Source organism: Lissotriton vulgaris, chromosome 11 (genome assembly GCF_964263255.1).
Source record: "Lissotriton vulgaris chromosome 11, aLisVul1.2, whole genome shotgun sequence".
NCBI lineage: Eukaryota > Metazoa > Chordata > Amphibia > Caudata > Salamandridae > Lissotriton > Lissotriton vulgaris.
This window is the reverse complement of record NC_141699.1, coordinates 953541171-953562172: the sequence shown is the minus strand read 5'-3', so window position 1 is coordinate 953562172 and position 21002 is coordinate 953541171. Positions and strand designations below refer to the sequence as shown.

At 41.8% G+C, this 21002-nt stretch overlaps 1 protein-coding gene across 4 annotated transcripts in view; it reads left to right on the top strand.

Annotated features, from left to right (window-relative positions):
- The window catches only part of MME (membrane metalloendopeptidase), a 384364-nt gene that overhangs the window by 193583 nt on the left and 169779 nt on the right, over positions 1-21002 (top strand). For all 4 annotated transcript variants that reach the window (XM_086944118.1, XM_086944117.1, XM_086944116.1 and 1 more), the window contains exons 9-10: positions 10037-10171; positions 18056-18157. In XM_086944118.1, coding sequence (XP_086800244.1) covers positions 10037-10171; positions 18056-18157 — 237 coding nt within the window. The remainder of the gene's footprint in view (positions 1-10036; positions 10172-18055; positions 18158-21002) is intronic.

Here is a 21002-nt window from a genome sequence, read left to right as displayed (position 1 = left end):
AGAACTGGAGATAGCCTCAGGTAAGTATTCTGTGTATTGTATCGAGGATGCCAGCGTCCAACGCGCCCAGGGCGTGTAGTGTAGTTCTTGGGAGACTCACATTTTCATTTTCTCTAATTGCCGGAGGCTGCACCAAGAGTGTGCTCATGTGGAAACTGCCGGACTGCGTTGACTCCCAGCCTGTGTCAAGAATAAAGGGTGCAGTTAGGGACTAACACAGACCACTCATGCAGGCCCTTTCTGTTAATTCTACAAAGCTCTACCCACAGGTGTTGTGAGACAGGCAGGCAAATCCATTCTTGATCCGCCTGTCTTATGGTGTTTCTATCTAAAGGACTGGTTTTTGTTCACACATTAACTGTAAAAAACTGTATATATTGCAACTATTGTGTCATGTAATTTGTTTGGAGCATATTAGTTGGTGTCTCTGAAAATTTGAATGTTTTCTTTAATTGTCAGTATTCTTGTATATATTGTACATATTTTTCTATGTTTTTGCACTAACTGTTTCGATAGAGTGTTTCTTTGATGTCATGTGTTTTGATGAAATAATGCAAATTCATTCCAAAATACAATAAATTTGTTTGGAAATATACAACCACAGGCTACGCAGTACGGTTTGGCTGTGTGGTCCATTAATGTATTGCAAACAATCTTGATCAGCCATTTTGTTCTGTTTTTCAACTTTTAGAAAGTGGATATTTTTCTGTGCATATGCCTTTGTGTGCTTTGCAGCCTGTCTCCAATACCTGTCTGGGTTGGGTGACAGCTACACTATGTGCTATACCTCTGGACAGCTACAACTCAGGAAGGATAGGTGTGTCAGAGTACTCATCTACATACATTTGCATACTGATGGCCTTGCCTGATCAGGATGGAAGGAAGGGGCTTCCACTTCACTTGAAAAAGTATTGTCCTGTCCTCACACAAAGGACTGATTACCCCCACAGGTATCCTGGCAGACAGCACTGGGTTGAAAGGGATACTTGTCCAATTAAGAGATCTGCTTCGAAGTCACCCCCACATCAAGAACACTTTTGGGTATAAGTACTGGGTCTTTGACCCCCAAAATCGGATACTACTGGACTTGTAGCTGAAGTTCTGCCAGAAGAACTGCTGTGCTGTGGAAAGAACTCAACTGAACTGCTGATCTGAAAGGCCTGCTTTTCTGTTTGTTTTCCTGATGCCATGTTGTCCTCTGACTCTGCTGTAGAATAGCTGGACTCTGCCTTCACTCCAAGTGATCTCCAAGGGCATGTTGGCTTGCCTTCTGTTGCTTGAGACTCAGGGATATTAAAGTCTCTATCCCAGCTCCTGTGCCTGGCTTACTGGAAATGGCCTAGATACTTACAACATGTATTCCCACTCATCTCTTGTCTGCATGTAGCAGAACTGGTGCATCAACCCAGTTGTGGGAGTAAAATCGGCGTATCGCACTCAAACCAGTAGTTTGCCTTCAGGGATCAACACATCATACAGCATATCTCCGCCACTGCAGCTCGGTGAGATTGATGCATCCCCTCAACTGTGTGGAAAAATTCGGTAAATCGCTCGATACCTCTTGACTCTCACACCCATCTTCGGAATAATAATAATCCACATTTGTAAAGCGCACAATCACCCGTAAGGGTCTCTAGGCGCTGGGGGCCGTCGGGAAGATTAAGCAAGCTATTGCCCAGAGTCACATGGTGCTGGGCTAATCGGCCGCCGGAGCCAGGGATTGAACCGTGATCTCCAGATTCCAGAGCCAGTCGCCCTAGCCGTGGCGCCATACCTCTTCCACTGACTAACTGACTCATCGCCTTCACTGTGTGGAAAAGATTGATGAATCCTTCACCTGAGAGCCTTGACATCAACACAATTCACAGTTTGCCACCAGGAAAGGTACTTTGTTTGCCGGAACCTGCATGGGTTCAGTAACCAGCCAGCGCTCGTTCACGGTAGGCCTGAACTTTGAACATACCCTGGTCCAGCACGACAAAAAGTAACCTTTTTAGCGCTACTTGCTTCTAAGCACTTACTGCATTTATTCTTTTAAAATTCACTATCTAAACTTCTATACATTGGATTTTTGTTGTTTTGGTCTTCTTTAGTTTATAATGTGATAATCTATTTTCATAAACATGCTTGGAGTATTTTAGAGGTTTATTCACTGTGTTACTGTGTGCGTGTGTGTGTGTGTTGCACAAATACTTTACACATTCCCTCTTTAGATAAGTCTGACTGCTGTGTGCCAAGCTACCAAAGGGTGAGCACAGATTATCTTTTAGTGTGTATCCAGCGTACCCTGATTGGAGTGGTGGTTCCTGCCTGGTCTGGGTGCATACCTCAGCCAAACCGGAATCCCATTTCTAACAGTGCCTATTTACCTTCTATTTTTTGATGCTCAAATATTGAAAACACTGTTGCACAAATATGTCTTGTACCTCTAAATCGTCATCAGAATACAAGAGAAACTGATTTCCTGACTTGTTGTTTGGCCCTGGTATTACTCTTATCTAGAGTGTGTGCAGGGGCCTCAGTCTGTTCCTTTCAATGCAAGCACCAGATCCTGTCCTGTGACTAGGAGGGACACACAAAGCATACCTTAATAGCAAGCATAGACCTACTATCCATGCACTGGTTGAGTCTCATAAAGTGGTAATGGCAGTGTATCGAATTTCTAACCTTTTTCCTTGTGACAGGAGAACGCATTGTCTACTGATCCCTCTAATGTAAAATATCCCTTTGTAATGGAACCCCAGAGTCTGCATTGACATTCTGTGCTCACGCTGAGGACGTATATGTGTAGTAGGTATGAGACACGTGCGCTAGTAGGACTCTGAGTGTGATGAGAGTCTGAGTTCCGGGAAAAATGGGTCCATTTTGAATTGCCCATGTTTTACCGTGACACAGCATAGAGGATGATTACAGCTTCTTCAGAATATAAATGTATTGCCTCATTCCTGTGGCAGATTTGTGGAAATCCAGACTCTGAAGTGAGGGCGAATGAGACAGGACTGCCTTGAGAAATTCAAAGAGGTCTTTGTCAGCAAGGGGCTGCTGATTCTTCCTGAGCACCGATTATTTGGTAGAAGGTGGGCTGAAGGGGTGCTGCTGTAGTTTCTGTTGTTCAAGGTTATGGCATTTCTAGACAGGGCCTTCTATTTGTTCTTCTACAGTGCACAGTGGAGGATGGCTGGAGGGCCTGGATCACCATCCAGGCACTGTGCCCAACCCTCAATGGACACTAAGCCCCACTGTACAAACTCATTGGCTGTGCCCAGCAGGTGTTGGCAGAACCTGGCTTCCAATCAGGTCCTCTGTACAACTCTCCATGGGCAGCCATCCCTTGCTGTGCTCGGACTTCACCCATGTGCGGCAGGGATTGGCCACAGGGCATGGCCAGGGAGGCCCTGCACACTCTTGCCACCGGCAATCAAACCCTACTGTGCACAGTCTTTGACGCCAAGCAATTAGGCATTTGGCCAGGTTGAGTATTTTATTTTATTTTTGGAATTGTGCATCCTTATTTAGTAATGCAACACAAGACTAAGCTTAATACCTGAACACAACAATCACAGGACAAGCTTCTCTAGCCCATGCTTTTCATTGTTTTGCAGTTCCAAATCAATATCTGCATATCATCATTAAGTTATGCATGGGTTGGTGAAGCTTGCCTGGATTGGCAGTACTTTAGCATGAAGTTTGCCCTGGAATTACAGATCCTTTTCAAGATCTGTGAATCCCAGACACCTTTAATGTTTTTGCAACTGGGTACTTGGCACCTGTTTCACTATTATCAATCCCAGATGCCCTTTTACATGTCAGGGATCCTCAAATCCCTAAAATGATAAATGGATCCTGTTACTCTATTTGTTTTTTTAATTTTACATCAAGAGTTGCCTCTTTGGGAGTCCCCATACAGTGGTCTGGGGTCAGGCTGTGACTATCCTAACCCCTGATTATGTTTTTTGTAATTTTTTGCTCAGGACACAGGAACCATGCCTGCAGCCTGAAAAAGTGGGCACAAGACAATGGTATTCTTTTACAGCCAGCCAATCAGTCTCTGGGACTGCAAGTCTAACACTGGCACCCTGGATCTGAAAGGCGTGGTTGTAAAAAAGGCTCCACTTTCCAAACCGATTCCTTTATTTTTTAGTTTTTTGTATTCAAAGTGGATGGCAGAGATATACTAAAGTGCCAAAAATTCCAGCCCTGTCTGCATTTTTTTTTAAATGCTCATGTCTGAAAAACTACTCAGCAGATTTGCACCAAGCAACAAAAGCATGCTTTCTTAGTAAAGTTGTACTCATCCCAAGTTTGATCTAAATTCGTTCAGCAGTTTAGTCTGTAGGCGAGACTGCAGGTGAGGGCAATCTTTCTCATAGAAGCTAGAATGGAAACACATCTATTTTCACACTTTTTTAAACTGTTTTCTCGTGCACTCATCTGCTCTCAAGTTGGCATGTGGACCTTAGCTGACTATGTCTACTGCCAAAATTGGGACAGATTCTTTCATAGAGCCAAAAGTTACAGGCAGATTGAAAAATACATTTTGACTGGAAAGTGCACCAAAGAATAATTACACAATGGTGAATTCCCTTGGGTTATATATATTTGCATAGTTATGTTTTATATACATGTACATGTATAATAGAAAAGCTGAAGTACGTTAAAATATATTTAATACTTGTAGTTATCTACGACTCCTTTTGTAAATGTGGAGATTTTTTTCTGTGATGCAATGACTCCTGGTGTGCTGCCTGTTGTGCTCTGACTCCCAATGTACGTTTCCGATCTAACGGTTGTATACCTTATCGATTTTCTTCAATAAGTGCCCTGTTTCTCACTGCAGTCTATCATGTGGTTATGACTAGAATCCAGGTGAGATCATTAAATGTGTCCAGCATTGCCCTCTGTAATGGACCATAAAGCTACAATACCACATATTTAGCTGAAATATTGCTCACATTAAGGGGCTCATTATGATTGTGGATTTTCCGCATCCTCCGGGCCAGCGGAAGCCACCGCCGGCCCGGAGGATGCGGAAAATCCGCAGCGGACCCACCAAAGACACACCGCCACATTAGGATGGCTGGTGGGTCCTGGTTTCTGTCCGCAGCTTTTCCTCCGCGGTTGGCTTACAATTGCGGAGGAAAAGCACTAATCTGGTGACGGTGTCTCTCAGACACAGTCCGCCAGATTAGTATGTGCCTGCAAACATGCTTTTCCGCGGCGGCTTTTCCGCCGTGGAAAAGCATGTGTAACTTCACTGCGGGGGCCCGTTGCGGGCCCCCTAGGTGAAGGGGGGGTGGGGGGTGCACATGGGGGGTACCTATGGTACCCCCTGCATTTGTATGCAGAAAGCGGCAGGCAACGCGCGGTGCCTGCCTCTTTCTGCATGCAAATGCAATGCGTGCATTTTTAACATTGCCGCGGGTGCAGCTTGAAGCCGCACCCGCCGCAATGTTAAAAATAGAGGATGTGACCGCCACCCTGGAGGTCACATCCTAATCGCACAGGAGGGGACTCCGCAGCCCATGCGGACGTCCCCTCCTCCTCAATAATCGCGGACGGACGCAAGTCCGTCCGCGATCATAATCGGCCCCTAATTTGCTTACATTAGAGTATGCATCACGTTGGGAGGTACAGAAAAATGTTTTTCTGTTGAGAAATGTATATGTCAAGATATCCAAATTAGTGGAAAACCGGAATGTAAACAGCTTTATTGGAACTAAAGCACCACATAAAACCCATTAGCATGGTAGTGATTTCATGAAGAATACCAATGGGGCATTAAGACTCAGTTAGACCTTTCACAAGGAGGTGAATGCTCCAGTACACTTTGTGAAAGAAAACACAATTGAATGATCATTTATTCATAGAACCCAGCTAGTCTCCATGCACATGGCATAGCATGAATATGTGACTTGCCCAAAAAATGCCAAAAAAGTGCATTTTATGAACTGCAACCGTTTAGCCAAGTTTCTGATTTGATCTTTGGTTGGTGAGTAAAATGTTGCATGTTACTTTGTACACCAGTCTTATGTACTGAGGTTGTATGATAGAATATCAACTACAGAAACATTGTCTGATATGAGTATCGTGTCTAAAATATCGTTCACAAGAATTGTTGTTCCATGGGAGTACATCTTCTAGTATTAACCACAGTGAGTCAATATTTTGAGGACTTATTTAAAGAACTTTGGACTTTTGGTACAAAGAATGCACTCAGTAAAAGTGATTACAATTTACATGCCAACTTTTATTGAACATATTGTTATTTTGTGATGTGACCTTTGCACTAAAAGGTTTGATTCCAACATACCAAATAGTGGTGGGTCACAATTCAACATATCTCATAAATATCACGGAGGTAGGTTACAATTTCCACCTGACTATTATTAGCTGCAATCCCAGGGATGGCAGCCAGATGGTTTCAAACAACCACCATGTCTGTGATCATATTTTCAAGTACAAACAATTTTCATATAGAAAAATCAGAGGACTTTAAAACAAAAACATGACAAATGTTTCACTTATTTTTAGCCTTAACCCAGTGCACCAGTATTGGTCCAATGGACCACTGCCTACTCTTAAAATTTTTGTTGTCAACATTCACAAAGGGGAAGAGGGGACTCCTTACTGTTTGCATAGGTTTACCATCTTCTTTGAGGTGCTGGTAACCTATCAATAATGTGCTACTGCTGCAATTGGAGTCATAATCCATTGAGACATACTTAGCAAATTAGAAGGGATGCACTAAACATGCCTCTTCCAATTTGCTATTCAGTACGAACTCTGGAACCTATTCAGCTATTCAGTAATATGGTTGCAATTGGTACCCAAACGCTATTTTGCAGTCGGAAAGAATGCGACTTTGGGAATCGGAACCTTTGTAGCCACAAAATAGCTTTGTACATAAGGTCAATTATGTTTTATGCCAATATTCTGGCAACAATATTCTTATGCCGCAAACAACATATTTCCTCACAATTAGAGGCGGTAGGAAATGCGCCAAGGATACTCTACCAGATACTGAACTCCTTCCTGAAGCCAGCAGCATGTGAGAGTGTTGACACTTCATCTCAACAACTTTGTGACGATACTGCCAGCTTCCTCACGAATAAGATCGATACCATCTATGAAAAGATTCATGCCTCCATAGCATCCATTGGACATGTTATCTTTCCCACTGTGGTCCCAGCGAGTAAAAAGGTCCTCGCCCCCACCTTCACTAATTTTCCTAACATCACTGTGGATGATGTGGAGGGACTCATTACAACTATAAAAAGTGGGAGCCCCATGGATCAGCTTCCACCGAGAGTGATGATCTCAGTGAGGAGCATATTGGCACCAGAAATCCAAAGTTTGGTCAACCTCTCTTTGGACACAGGATGTGTCCCTTTAGAGTGGAAGAGAGCCCAAGTGCGACCCATCCGCAAGAATACCGCCACTGCATGGGCTGACATGACCAATTTGAGACCTATCTCCCTCTTGCCATTCTTGGGAAAGCTCATAGAAAAGCATGTCAACAAGCACTTGTCCAATCACCTGGAACATACTGGTGCACTTGATCCATCTCAGTCGGGCTTTAGACCAAAATACAGCACGGAAACAGCATTGCTGTCAATTACCGATGATCTACGCATGCTCCAGGACAAAGGAACATCAGCTGTCCTGGTGCTGCTAGATCTATCGGCAGCTTTTGATACCATCTCTCATGAAATTTTGGTTGAGCGCCTGACTGAGACTGGACTAGGGGGCACGGCACTGGCTTGGCTAAAGAGCTTTCTTCTGGATCGAACCCAATGTGTCACCATGGGAGATTTTCGATCCAAGGAGACCAGGATTACTAAGGGGGTGCCACAGGGCTCTTGTTTGAGCCCCACATTATTCAACATCTATGTGGCCCCCCTGGCGAACATCCTGAGAGCCTTTGGCTTTTGCCCAGTGTCATATGCTGATGATACTCAGCTGCTCTTTCCCTTTGACCATCTAACTCCAGAGGTATTACACTCTTTCTCTGAGGGGATGAGAGCAGTTTCCCAATGGATGTCTTTGAACAAGTTGCAGTGCAACGTCTCAAAGACAGAGGTTATGCTCTTTGGTGAGGCTAAAATCTGCTGGGCTCCTGACTGGTGGCCTTTAGATCTAGGCCCAGTCCCTGAGCCTAAGCAGATAGTCAAGAACTTAGGGGTCCGTCTGGAACAAGAACTCAGCCTGAAGCAGCATGTTACCAACATTGTAGGGTCCTGCTTTCGAACTATAGGGCTACTACGCCGAGTTTTTCCTCTGCTTCCAGACACTATTGGAAAGACCCTGGTCCAGGCGCTGGTTATCAGTCGTCTCGACTATTGTAATGGCCTCCTGTTGTCAGCCAATGAGGAAGATTTGGACAGGTTGCAGGTTGTGCAGAACACTGCAGCTAGGCTGCTGGTAAATGCTCCTCCCAGAACACCATCAAAACCTCTTCTTGCCAGGCTTCATTGGCTCTCCATCCGGCAGAGAGTCACCTTTAAGATCTGTTGCACGGTACATAAAGGTCTTCATGGTTTGGGTCCCTCTTATCTCGCAGACAAGTTTGTGCCGTATGTCCCTTCCCGTGCTCTACGGTCCAGTGATCAATTGCTTCTTGTGGTCCCTAGGATCAAGCGGGCAAGGCAAGGGGGTAAGGCTCTGTCGGTAAGGGGACCAAAGATTTGGAACGGCCTCCCCCTCCAGCTTAGGCAGCTTGAAAATCATCTGGCCTTCAGGAAAAAGTTGAAGACGTTTCTGTTTCAGGTCTAGCTTTACAGGTTTCAGAATTGGATTACAGTTATATAACTTGTTCCCTGGTAGGTTTGGCAGTCATATAGCGCGGAGATACTCCCCTGGGAGTCTATTCAAGCGCTCTATAAACACGCAAATAAAATACAAATAAATGCCACAATGCTCATAGATATGCAGTCTGTGCATTTAGCTCAAGTTTTCAAAGCAATATAAGTAACAATTAAAATAGGGAAACTTCAATGTGTCTGCTATGAAAAATCTGAGAAAATTGTAAAGGCATGTATCGTAAAAAGATCCTTTTTGACACCCCTAAGTAAGATTCCGTTGGGCTTAATCAATTTTAACCGCACATAATCGCACAGTCAAACATTTTGTATACATTTATTCTATTAAGAGTCTTGCTTATGTCTGTGTTGATCATTTACTTTGCTATGGCTACCAGGAAATATGATTATATTATGCGTCATTTATTGTAATGATACTTAGAAGATAGAAGGCTCGTTCGTTCAATGATTTGTGAACCTGCACATATGGGGCATGGGTGTAATTTTACAAATACTTGTAAATAATGGTTTCCAAGCATACAAAAAATCTAGAACAATTGCAGGTTTACAGGGCTGCTCCAGGAAATGACTAGTGAATTCCAAATTCTGACCATGCAAAGAGCATTCTACATTCCTAAGTATGTTTAGTGCATACAATTTCAATCACATAAAGCCATTTGCAGCTGTAATATTGCACTTTTCTGGTGTTTTCTTCTCTCTGCAGTACTATTCTTTTCCCCAAGGATAAACTACCCCCTCACTCCCCCACCCCTTAGCTAATTTTGATGGTTTGGCGGTTTTACGAAACCATTCGAATTCAAGAAAGGGATTGACTTCAATCCTTATCAGGGGTTAATACCAAATGGTTTCCTGGGCGGGATGTCTCAGAATAATTATATACATAAACTCTCAACTTTATGGATATTCCTAAACCTTCTAAAGCATTCCCACCTTTGAAGGTCCACTTCCTATCTCAAAGGCATGATCTAGTCATGTGGAATAGTGCCCCGTCGGCGAGTAATGTTCTGCCTTAGTATAGAAATTTATGAGTGCAACTTCACCATTTGCGAATTTGGCTTAGGATGGGGACTGCTATCAGTTTGTGTGTACCAATCAGAATAGCACATTATGTCAAATTCATTATACCTGGGCCAACCATAGACTTTTTTTGCAGCTGTCACTGATACTTATTCCAGTATCTTTCTGTGTATTCTTTTAAGTGTTTATTTGTTTTTCAGGCATGCATAGCTTATGTGAATTTCATGATCTCTGTGGCTAAACTCATCCGCCAGGAAAGGAATCTCACTTCCAATGACACCATTATAAGGAATGAAATGGAGAAGATTATGGCTCTGGAAAAAGAGATTGCAAATGTAAGAACTATTATTTCTTTCCAGGTGTTGTTCAGTCTAGAATTGCATAAGATGGTATGATACATTTGACACGGCCAGTAACATATAGGATTTCTAAATATGATGTTTATTTGACATTGTTATTAAGATATACGATTTTGAAATATAACTTCTGATTACAAAATGTCTTTAAAAAAACTATTTTTGTGCTAGAGCTAGTGTAAAGTGTTTATTGAGTTATATGGAGTGTACTGCACACTATTTATGGTGGGTTTAATCAGTAACCCAGAGTTGCCTAGGTCCATGGGTCGATTCCACTTCAATTACATTGACAAAGTTTCTAATTTTACAGTTGTGACATTATAAGGATAGCCTGACGAAAAGCCAAGGCTCCAAAAGTTGGTAGTGGATGTGGAAAAGAGAAACACCAGACACACCTATTGTGCGCTATAAAGGTTACTCATCAGCACAAGCTATTATTTATAACAAGCCTACATTTGCTGGTGGGAAAGATGCATCCATTAGAAATAATTTCACCCCAAGGTCCCTGGAACCTTCTGAAATGGAGGTATGATCTCAAATGTTATTCTTGTGCTTATAATAAGGTACCATCAACTGTTTATTTCTGTAATATAGTTGAAATGGGACCCTGGTATCACAAAATGTAGTTATCTGTACTCATATTACTATGCAACACGTGAATGTCACTCCACTGAAAGAATGACCACAACACATACAGAGGTCTATGATACATCTCAGGCTTGAGTCATGAAGCAACATAGCAAAGACTGTGGTAAACATGGCCAAAACCATAAACTGTTCCCTAAATGGTTATGTAGCCCCCAACCACTGTAAGGTTAGCACATAAATAGTGGTTAAAATTTCAGGTCAATGTGTGTTTGGCTAACCATGGCACCCTTCCACCTTAGAGGCTTGAGAATAGTAGAGGTCAGCTGGATAGTAGATACTAGTGTATAATGATCAGATCGTTTCGTTCAGTGTGTCGTCCACAAAGGGTTCAGCCAGAGGGTTCTTGATTCTGTCCTATCGCTGTCAGGGTAACTGTTCTCCACTGCTGTCAATTCATATTGTAATTCAAGCAGAGGCTGCTGCTCCAGCCTTTCCATATTTGGTTGGCCCTGGGCATTGCCACATGAATATCAGAGTGTCAAGTTCCTTCCCAATCATTATCTCATCATGTAATTCAGAGCTTCTTCTGTAAGTCCAAATAACTATGGAGTCTGGGAAATTATTCCCAAACCTTTTCTGATAAGAGACTGATAGAGTCAGTAGGATCTCCACTTAAACTCAGTAAAATATTTCAAAGCAATCACAGAAATGGTGGTTTCCTACCCCAGCAGGCCACCAACCTTGTGATGGCTATCATGCATAATGGGTCATAAACTGCTACCTACCTCATGAATATTCATAATTTGAATTTTGACCCACTATAAATAGTGAGTTAAATGTTGTAAGCTTTCTTACATTAGGACTTGAAATGTACTAATCGCAATTTGGAAATCACATTCCATAAATGTTGTACATCTGGTGCTTAGCCTGCTCCTCATTGTAGTACATCTGTGAGTGTTTCCATAGTTTTAATTTGTTGGAAAACAGTTTTTGAATAGATGCACCTGTGTACAAACCTTTGCTCAGGCTCACAATTACAGCCCTGAAGTGCCAACTCCCCACTCACTTTCTACCACTGTGAGTAGTTTTGCTCAACCGCAAATCTCAATTGAATTCCATTGGTGGTTGGCACTTGTGAGCTATTTACATATGCTTTCCGAATCGGGCACACAGATTTCCTCTTACATTGAATGGTGGCCTCTATATATCTTAAGAATTTGTACGTTTTTTTAAACAAAATACAATTTTTAATCCACTTGGGATGTCTGTAGAATCATATGGAATTTCACCTTGACTGCATCTCCCATACCTAAGCACTAATAGCATGACATCCATAAATATAACATCAGGGTATTTCACAACAAGGATCCAGTCCTTTTTGAATTCTAGAAACAAAAATAAGCGGCGTGGAATAAAATATGCTACAAGCAATCAAAAGAATAAAAAAAACGGTGAGGCTGGATTTCCTCAAAACACCTTTCAATGTAATAATTAACTCCAAAAAGAAGACAATTTATTGAAATTGATGGATCTATTAAGGATTGACATAATAAATAAGAAGTCAAATCCCCAACTCTGTTGAACAACCATGGGTCTGCACTGTGATATCAATAATGTTATGTACTGCATGTTAATGGACAGTGCACTACTATAATAGCACTTAGAACAGCTGTCACAAATCACATGCATTATTTTTCACATTACATTTGCACTGTTCTTTTTAAGGAATATAATTTTTGGCACCTAATGCATCAATGGGTGTTTTGTTTAGAGTGAGTGCCGTTGCATGCTGATTTATTTCCGCCCTGCACTACATTTTTTGAGGATTCTAATGTACTAATCAGCTGCATTTCAAAATTGTGAGAAATTGGGTTATTGATGAATGTGGTGTTATCCCTGCAGAAGCAACAGCCACAATCCCTGTCAGGGTGACCCTCTAAAGTCACTATATTAACCTGTGTTTAACCCACTGGTAGCTTGGCACAAAAGCAGTCAGGCTTAACTTAGAGACAATGTATAAAATATGTATCAACACAAGAAAATTCCAAAGTAAATTAAAAACAAGAGTACAGTTTAATAAATTATTTGACACCAAAACGCTAATATTCCAATCAGTAGAACAGAAGTTATGCATTTTTAAGGTTTAAGGTAAAAACTAGCCTAAAAGATCAGATTGCAGACATCTTGTTGTGTGAGACTGAGTCAAAGTTAAACAAAAATATGGCAGAGCACAATGGAGCATGTGTTGGGCACAGGAAGTGGGTTGGCCCCAGTCTGCGCATACCTTTGGACTTAGGAGATATTTTCAAAAGAAAAATGTTCAGAGGAAGTAAGATTCAGCTCTGCAAGGCTGCAGGTTGTGTTAAGGAGAGATCACCATCGTTGGGGGCTGCTGGATGAAGTCATGGTGAAGATAGACTTTTTTGGAAGTTGAAAATCTCTAGCGAGATTAAGCTGGAGCCGACGAGAGGTCAACGAGACAGGATACATCTTTGGTGAAAGACCGCTTAAAAGGACCAAGGGAGAGCTAGAGCGAAGTCAGGAAGACTGGCAATACACCTTGGCTGGATAGTCAAGCAAGTTGGTCCCGGTCATCTCTTAGTACTTAGTGCATTTTTTAGCCAAAAAGTTTCTAGGACCCAAGATTTCGCTTTTGGCTATCTGATCAAATTAAGCACCGCAAATAAGGGTCTAGGACTGGAAGGGCACCACTTGGGGGAGTTAGCACTCACTCAGGCTGGTTCCAGATGCAGATTCATGATGGTCCTTTTTCTATCCCTGAGGCTCTGATTAGGAGACCAGGCAACTAGCCCTTGGAGCCACCATGAAGTCTTGAGCTCAAGCAGTGGAACAAGCCGCAAGCAGCAGGGTCGGCCTCTGAGAATTCAAAGCAGGGCCCAGGCAGCAAAACAGTCCATTCAGGTGCAGCATTGCAGTCTTGTGGAGTATGTGGAAGGCCTCAGCAACAGACAGTCTTTTGAAAGTTCTTCTACAGGTCCAGAAAGCAAACTGAAGAGTGGGCCTGAGGGTCCTATTTTTATATCTGGTACCTTCTTTAAAGTAGAAGAAGTTTCTAAAAAAATCCCTTTGACGTGCTTGACGTTTTATGCTTCATCTGGCTCTCTGCATGAACAATGTAGTGTTGACAAATCATTTGTGTGGAGCCAAGGCACACCCGATTCAGTTGTAATTCAAAATCTGGCTTTACCATTAAAGAAACATTTTAATTACAGTTTCTCAGACACCAAACATGAAATGTTCCCCTATTTCCAATCAAAGATTATCACTTATTAGATGTAATAAGGCAACCCAATGATATCCTAAGGGAGAGGTAGGCCTCAAAGTAGTGAACATCAAATTAAGGATTTTTTCACTACCAGAACATGTAAATGTTAATAGTACATGTCCAACCTTATATTTACAATGCACCTCGCCTGATGGGCTACCTAGTGCCTATCTTAGGGGTGACTTATATCCAATAACTGGGGGTTTAATGCTTAGCAAAGGAGTTATGTTGCCATGTCAAATCAACAGATTAAAACTGCATTCAGGCTGCAGTGTCAGGTCTGCAACACGTTTTAACAGGCTACTTGAGTGGGTAGCACAATATGTGCTGCAAGCCCACTAGTAGATTTTAATTTACAGACCCTGAGTATATGGTACACCAATCTATAAGGGATTTATAAGTAAATTAAATATGTCAATCAGGTGTAAGCCGATTTCACTATGTTTAAAGGAGAGAGTGCAAGCACTTTAGTACTGGTTAGCTGGGGTACAGTGCACAGATTCCTAGAGACAACAAAAATGAATTTCAGCAAAATGTGGATATCAGTATAAGTTTAAGGTTTGCAGACCACTGTGGGTATGAAAACCTCATGGGATCCATGCAAGGCACGCCACCCTGGAATCCTCTGTTTGTCTATTTTTAAAAAATGTCTGTGGTTTGTAGGTTTGCATGGGTGGCGCCACAGCACAGCCCCAAATACCACAACTGCCCCAGATACCACAACTACCCCTATTGCGAATCTATCAATGTAGCACTTTAGGGCCTTTTGTGTCATAGTCTCTTGGCCCACCCACACAAGTGGGCTACCGTTATTATGGGGGGACATGTGGGAACTCAGGGTGGTAGGAAATTTGTGGCTCTGAACAGATTCTAGAACTTTCCAACAATGTGTGAACGAATTGTTTTGTTTTACCAAAGTTTGTTGTTTGCAAGGTCTTCTAGGTAAAACTACCTAGTGAGAGCCATGCAAGCCATGTACCCCTGGATTCCCCCTAGTGTCAAGTTTGCAAAAATGTGCGGGTTTACTGGGTTTCCATAAGTGCAACTGAGTTAGAGGCCAACATTTACAGCTACCTACTGTGAAAAAAACAGTCAGTTTTGTTTGGAGAAATGTGATGTATCCATGTTGCGTTTTGGTCTGTTTCCTGTTGTGGACTATAGGCCTATCCACACAACAGGGATGCCATTTTTATTGGGAGACTTGGGGAAATGCTGTGTGGAAAGACGTTTGTGGTTGCCCACAGATTCCAGACTTTCCTTAACAGAAATATGAGAAAAATGTGTTGTTTCAGACAAATGTTGAGGTTTGCAAAGGATTCTGGGTAACAGAACCAGTTGATAACAACATAAGTCACCCCATACTAGATTCCACTGGGTGTCTAGTTATTAAAAATGTGCACTTTTATTAGGTTTTTCTTGGTTCCAGCTGAGCCCTGTCCCAAAAGTTTTGAGTGTAAAAATGTGATGTGTTCATCTTGCGTTTGGCCCATTTCTTCTTGCTGGCACGAGGCTTACCCACACAAGTGAGGTACCATTTTTATCTGAAGACATGTGGAAGCATAGAATAGTAGAACATGTTTTATTACCAGTTGGATTTTGCTGCATTTGTCCCTTACAAATGTAAGCCAGTGTGTAAGAAAGAAGACATTTTGAAAAATACTCTCTAAATCATACAGCAGAATGTGTGCCCACAAATTCAGAGATGTACAAATAACCACTGCTCCTAAACTCCATATCTTGTGCCCATTATGGAAATACATCGTTTTCCTTGATACCAATCGTTCACGCTAACTATTTCACCATATGAATTCATCTATACTTGGTACACAATGTAAAACCATTGTACATTGCAACTCAGCTGTTAGCTCTGGGTACCTTCGGTTCTTAGAGAACCCATAAACTATATATATTCTTGCAACCAGAAGAGTACAGCAGATGTAATGGTATATTGCTTTTTGAAATCGGCCATCATGACAAAAGGTTACAGATGAAAATGCTGTCACAAATGGCCGTTTTTTTCCAATTCATTTTCAATATTTCCTAATTTCAACAGTTAGTTTCTTTGGGAAACCCTTCAGGGATCTACACATATGAGCTCTTCCTGAATTTGGAATGTTGTCTACTTTCTAGAAATCTATAGCATTTATGGATCACCAATGGGTTTCACACTCGTTTGTACCACAAACTGGAAGTATGTTGAGAGCACATAAATTAGGAAAAATGGGAAACCTCTTTGAAAAATGCCAAAATCGTGGTAAAAATGTGTTTCTTTAGTCAGTCAGTCATTAACTTTATTTCAGTCATTGCGGCCATAAAAAGTATCACATGCAAACAATACAGTAAAAACATAAAAAGCAATCAATGTTTAAAAAAACAGTCTGTAATAACGTGGATTTTCCTTCGTGGCATCCGAACTTCCTAAAGCTCCATAGGAGAAAGAGAGACCACAAAAGTGCATGTGCATTGAGTATAAAACATTAGTAACCATCATTAAAAACAGGAGCCTACGACTAGTAAGTCATCCTAGCCCCCCATTGACAGATCAAAAGCTTCAAAGTGCTAGTGCCTAAAGTGCAGAATGATACAAGGATTGATTACAAAGATGAAAGAGTTTGTTCGACTCAAGCTATCTAATAGAGTAATAAAAACAGATTTAAAAAGAACAGTAAAAACAATTGTAATCAAGACCAGGAAGTGTAGCAGCAAAAGTCTATGCAGTAGGAATCATCGTCAAGCAGTACCATTCCATGTTGGATACAATACTAAATTAATAAATACCTTCTTATATAAACTCATTTAAGAAATATTAAGATACAAAAGGGTTACGTGAGTTGCATTGTCAGTGCGTATCTTCTACTAATCCACATTTTACCTGGAAATTTTGCAACTACACAGACAATTAGCACGCTGGAGTCAGATTTTAAGATACGTCGCGCATCGCTGTAGCAACTGGTGCCTAGCTGTTTACAGATAGGAGCAATCCACCTAGATCTCAACTGGTTGTACCTTGGGCATGGATGTTTCTTTAGTCATCTTTGGATGTTCCTGAAAGCTGGGAAAATAGTGACTTTAGTACAGAAAAGTGTCCATTGATACTATTTTTAGAGAAAAAAACGTTACTTTTATCCAGTGCACTTTTTTGTATTTACTCCCAAAAACTCAAAATATAGCTATATCTTGCCTATTTTCTCTGTCACCTCCAGGGGAAACCACGAACCATGGTTACCTTTGGAATCCCAGGATGCTGGGGAAAAATTACACAAATTTGGTGTGGGTACCTTATGTGGAATAAAAGTTATGGACTCCTAAACACGAAGTACCCAAATAGCCAAATAAGGGCTCAGCACTAGGGGGGCAGCAGTTAAGGGGTTGATAAAAAGAACAATGTTTGCAAATCAGCATATGAAACATTAAATATTATGAAATTAATTTTTCTTGTGCAATTGCGGTCACACATTATTAACAGATCGTATGCGACTCGCAAATATGAGGGGGACTTTCATTTGTTCTCATATTTGCGATTCATAACAAGATGCAAAAATATTTTTGGGGAGTCAAAAATACTTTCCCAGCTCTTAAAAGGGATTTTGTACAACATAAAGCAGACTTTGCTGTCTCAAGGCTTATGCAATTCGCACACTTTATGACTGCAAAATTGCATTGCACATATGTACCTATTATTGATTTTGTGCATGCAAACTGTGTGTTATGCTATCACAGGAGCTTTGGTATTCCAATGTATTTATATTTAAGAACATATAAAGAATGGGTTAAAGAATAATCACCAAGATCTGCAAAGTAGAGAATTTGATTTATTTGAGGACCCTTTATATTTTGTGAGATATGTTGTATCCTTTGCTCAGAAATATATGGAGTGCATTTGTCTAATACCGTTTATATGACAGATTGGGAAGCATTCATGGTGTTAAATAAGTATTTCACTGATTAAAAATTAATTCACATTAGATGTCTTCATTGTCTTCCCTCAGGCCACAGCTAAAGCTGAGGACAGAAACGACCCAATGCTTATGTATAACAAAATGACCCTTGCAACTATTCAAGGCAATTTTTCTTTAACTTTTAATGGTCAGGTAAGTGATATTTACCAATCTTATTCATGGCTGGTCTGTGAGAGTACATGAAATACAGTTTGTGTAGCATGAGAGGCTAAAGCTTTTAAAAGCATATTTCTCAAAATTCAGAACTGAAGGGATAATCTGTGCTTGAATTCTTGGCAATCCTGCACATAAAATACGACCTGCTAAAAGAGTTATGTGTGCCATAATTCCATGGCTTTTGAAACCATTTAAAACAGTTACATTTGCAATTTTGCAGGCCTGGCATCTTCGTGCAGCGAAAGTATTTGCAGGGAGCTTCGGATAGTAGCAGGGAGGTTTTCACCAGAAGGGCATAAGAACTAGGCGGTGATATGAAAGTGTTATCATTTGCTTATGTGATAGCATATTGCACACTTCCTAATCTGGTTATGCAGGCTTTACTCTATCTTTATAGAGGAGCCTTGTTGCATTCTTTTCAGTGTTAAGCATTCCCTAAAATTATAAGCACATTCCTAGTGGTTCTTTCGTACAGGGCCAGCTTTAGCGCTGGTGGCGGCGTGGCGCCCGGTGCGACAATCATTTTTGGTGCCCTCACACCCCATGACCGTCTCCTCTTATTCTCTCACTACCACCCGTCAAAAGTGCCCCTCATCTCTCCAGTCAAAGTTACTGCTAAACACAGCACCCCGGACTAAGTTCAGCACCCACCTCCACAGGTCAACGTCCAGTGCCGCCGCCCTGGTCGCTCTGCCCTAAAGCTGGCCCTGCGCTCATGCAATGCACTGTTTGAATTTTAGTAGGATTATTTCCTGACGCTAATGGAGGAAGTCCCTCCTTTGCTTCAGCGTTATTTTGATAATAAATTTGGATCTTCGTTTATAAAGTTGTGCCTAGGAAATAAACAAAACTGTGTAATACTTTTATCAATATAAGTTGACTTGATGCATTGTTTTTCCTGCATGTTGTAAAGGTTTGAGATGGTAAAAAATCATAGGTTTTTCTCTTTAAGCAGTTGCAGACTATGAAGGCAGTGTGCACACAGGGGTAGATATACTAAACTTTCACGCAACGCAGCAAGTCAACTTGCTGTGCTGTGTTGCATCTAAGAGAAAGAGCAGAAATACTAAATATATCCTAGGATGTGGCGCACTTCTACTCTCTCATTTTGCTGGCGCACTGAGGGCTGCCAAGGGCCAATGCAGACACTTTCGCACCAGCATGCAAGGGTGCCTGCCCCTAAGATCCGGCTCCCCCGGATAGGGGGCAGCTCCTTTCAAGTGGTGGCCTCACCCCTCTGGAATAGCCTGCCTCTCTCTCTTAGACAGGTCCAGGATCTCTTCACTTTCAGGAGAAAATTAAAAACCTGACTTTGTCAGCAGTAGTTCCTGTGCTGGTGTACTTTGTTCTGTGTTTCCGGGTCTTGCATAGCGCCGGGACAATCCATGGAGCCATGCGCTCTATAAATACCTGCTAACATAACATAAAATATAATAACAGGCAGCATAGTTTTTGTGCAGGAAGGTGTGACTTCCGGCACAAAATATTCCTGAGGTGAATTCCATCTCTGTATGTGTGGTGCAGAATTAAAGAGAAGGTAATGCGGAGAAATGAAGGGGAGAGATTTACCAAATCTCCGCGCAATGCTGCGCTGTGTTGCATGACAGGGAAGGAGCAGGAGAGCACCATATTTTCAAAGATATGGGGGCATATTATCAAGGGGGTTTATCTCCGCTTTTTTGGCTTTAAAAGCCAAGAAAGCGGAGATAAAATTACCTCCCTATTACCTAGCTGTCGCTAACATCAGTTAGCGACAGCAAGTAGGAGATAGCGACCATCTTGGGCCCCGCTTTGCATGTCTGTGATATTTATAGCTAATGACATGCAAAGTGGGAGTGCCAAGATGTTAGCGACTGAAAACAGTTGCTAACATCGCTATCTCCTATTACCAACTTTTGGAGATATATCGCGCTAAGCGCGAATATCTCCAAAAGCCAACACCTGCCCCTGAGCAGTTCTTAGCCATGTTATCCAATGGTAGGTGGATAACATGGCTAAGAGCATTAGCTCGGTAATGGATGAATATCGCGGACTTTTCAGCAATATTCATGCATTTCGGCCGATTTTTATCGCTTAGGAGATAAACCTTGATAATAGCAAGGTTCCTAAGTGATAAAAATCGCCGCAGCTCGGCGATAAAAATATCGCCGCTAAACCAACATAGTGATAATTATAGCTAGTTGTTGGTAATATGCCCCAGGGTTCTCTCCTCCCTTTTCCCTTTCACCAGCACTAATTTCAGCTGCTGTGCGCCATGCACCACCTTAGCGCCATAGCACTAGGGTGTGTGTGAATCTAGCATAGGTTTTGTACCAGAAGGGTATCCTTTCTGTACAAAATACTATGCCAAGACATAATGCCAAGACACAAGGGAAAGCTTTTCCCACTTTGTATGCATGCTGCACAGTGCAGCACACATGCAAAGTCGGAAAAGGAAGGAGAAATGTAAGCATTTCTCCTTCCTTGCGTCTAGTTTGAAAGGGCACCGTTTTCTCACGCTAAACCCAATCTACTGCGTTCAGTAAATTGGGTTTAGCGTGAAAAACCGTTATTTGTTGCATGAGAACGCCCATGCACCACCCTTGGCACACCCCATGGGGCAAAGTAATGCGAAGCAGCGCTATGTGCTGCTTCGCATTACCTTTACGTTATTTCCAACGCTAAACTTGCAAGTTTTTTTTTTTTGTAATACTAAAGAGTTAGGCCCATACAAAGGAGGTGGGGTAGGCTGGACCCTAATAAGTAGCAACGAAACACAAAATGCCTGCCCCCACGTTATTCTTTAAACACTTATTCAAACCAAGAGGGCAAACAAAAATTC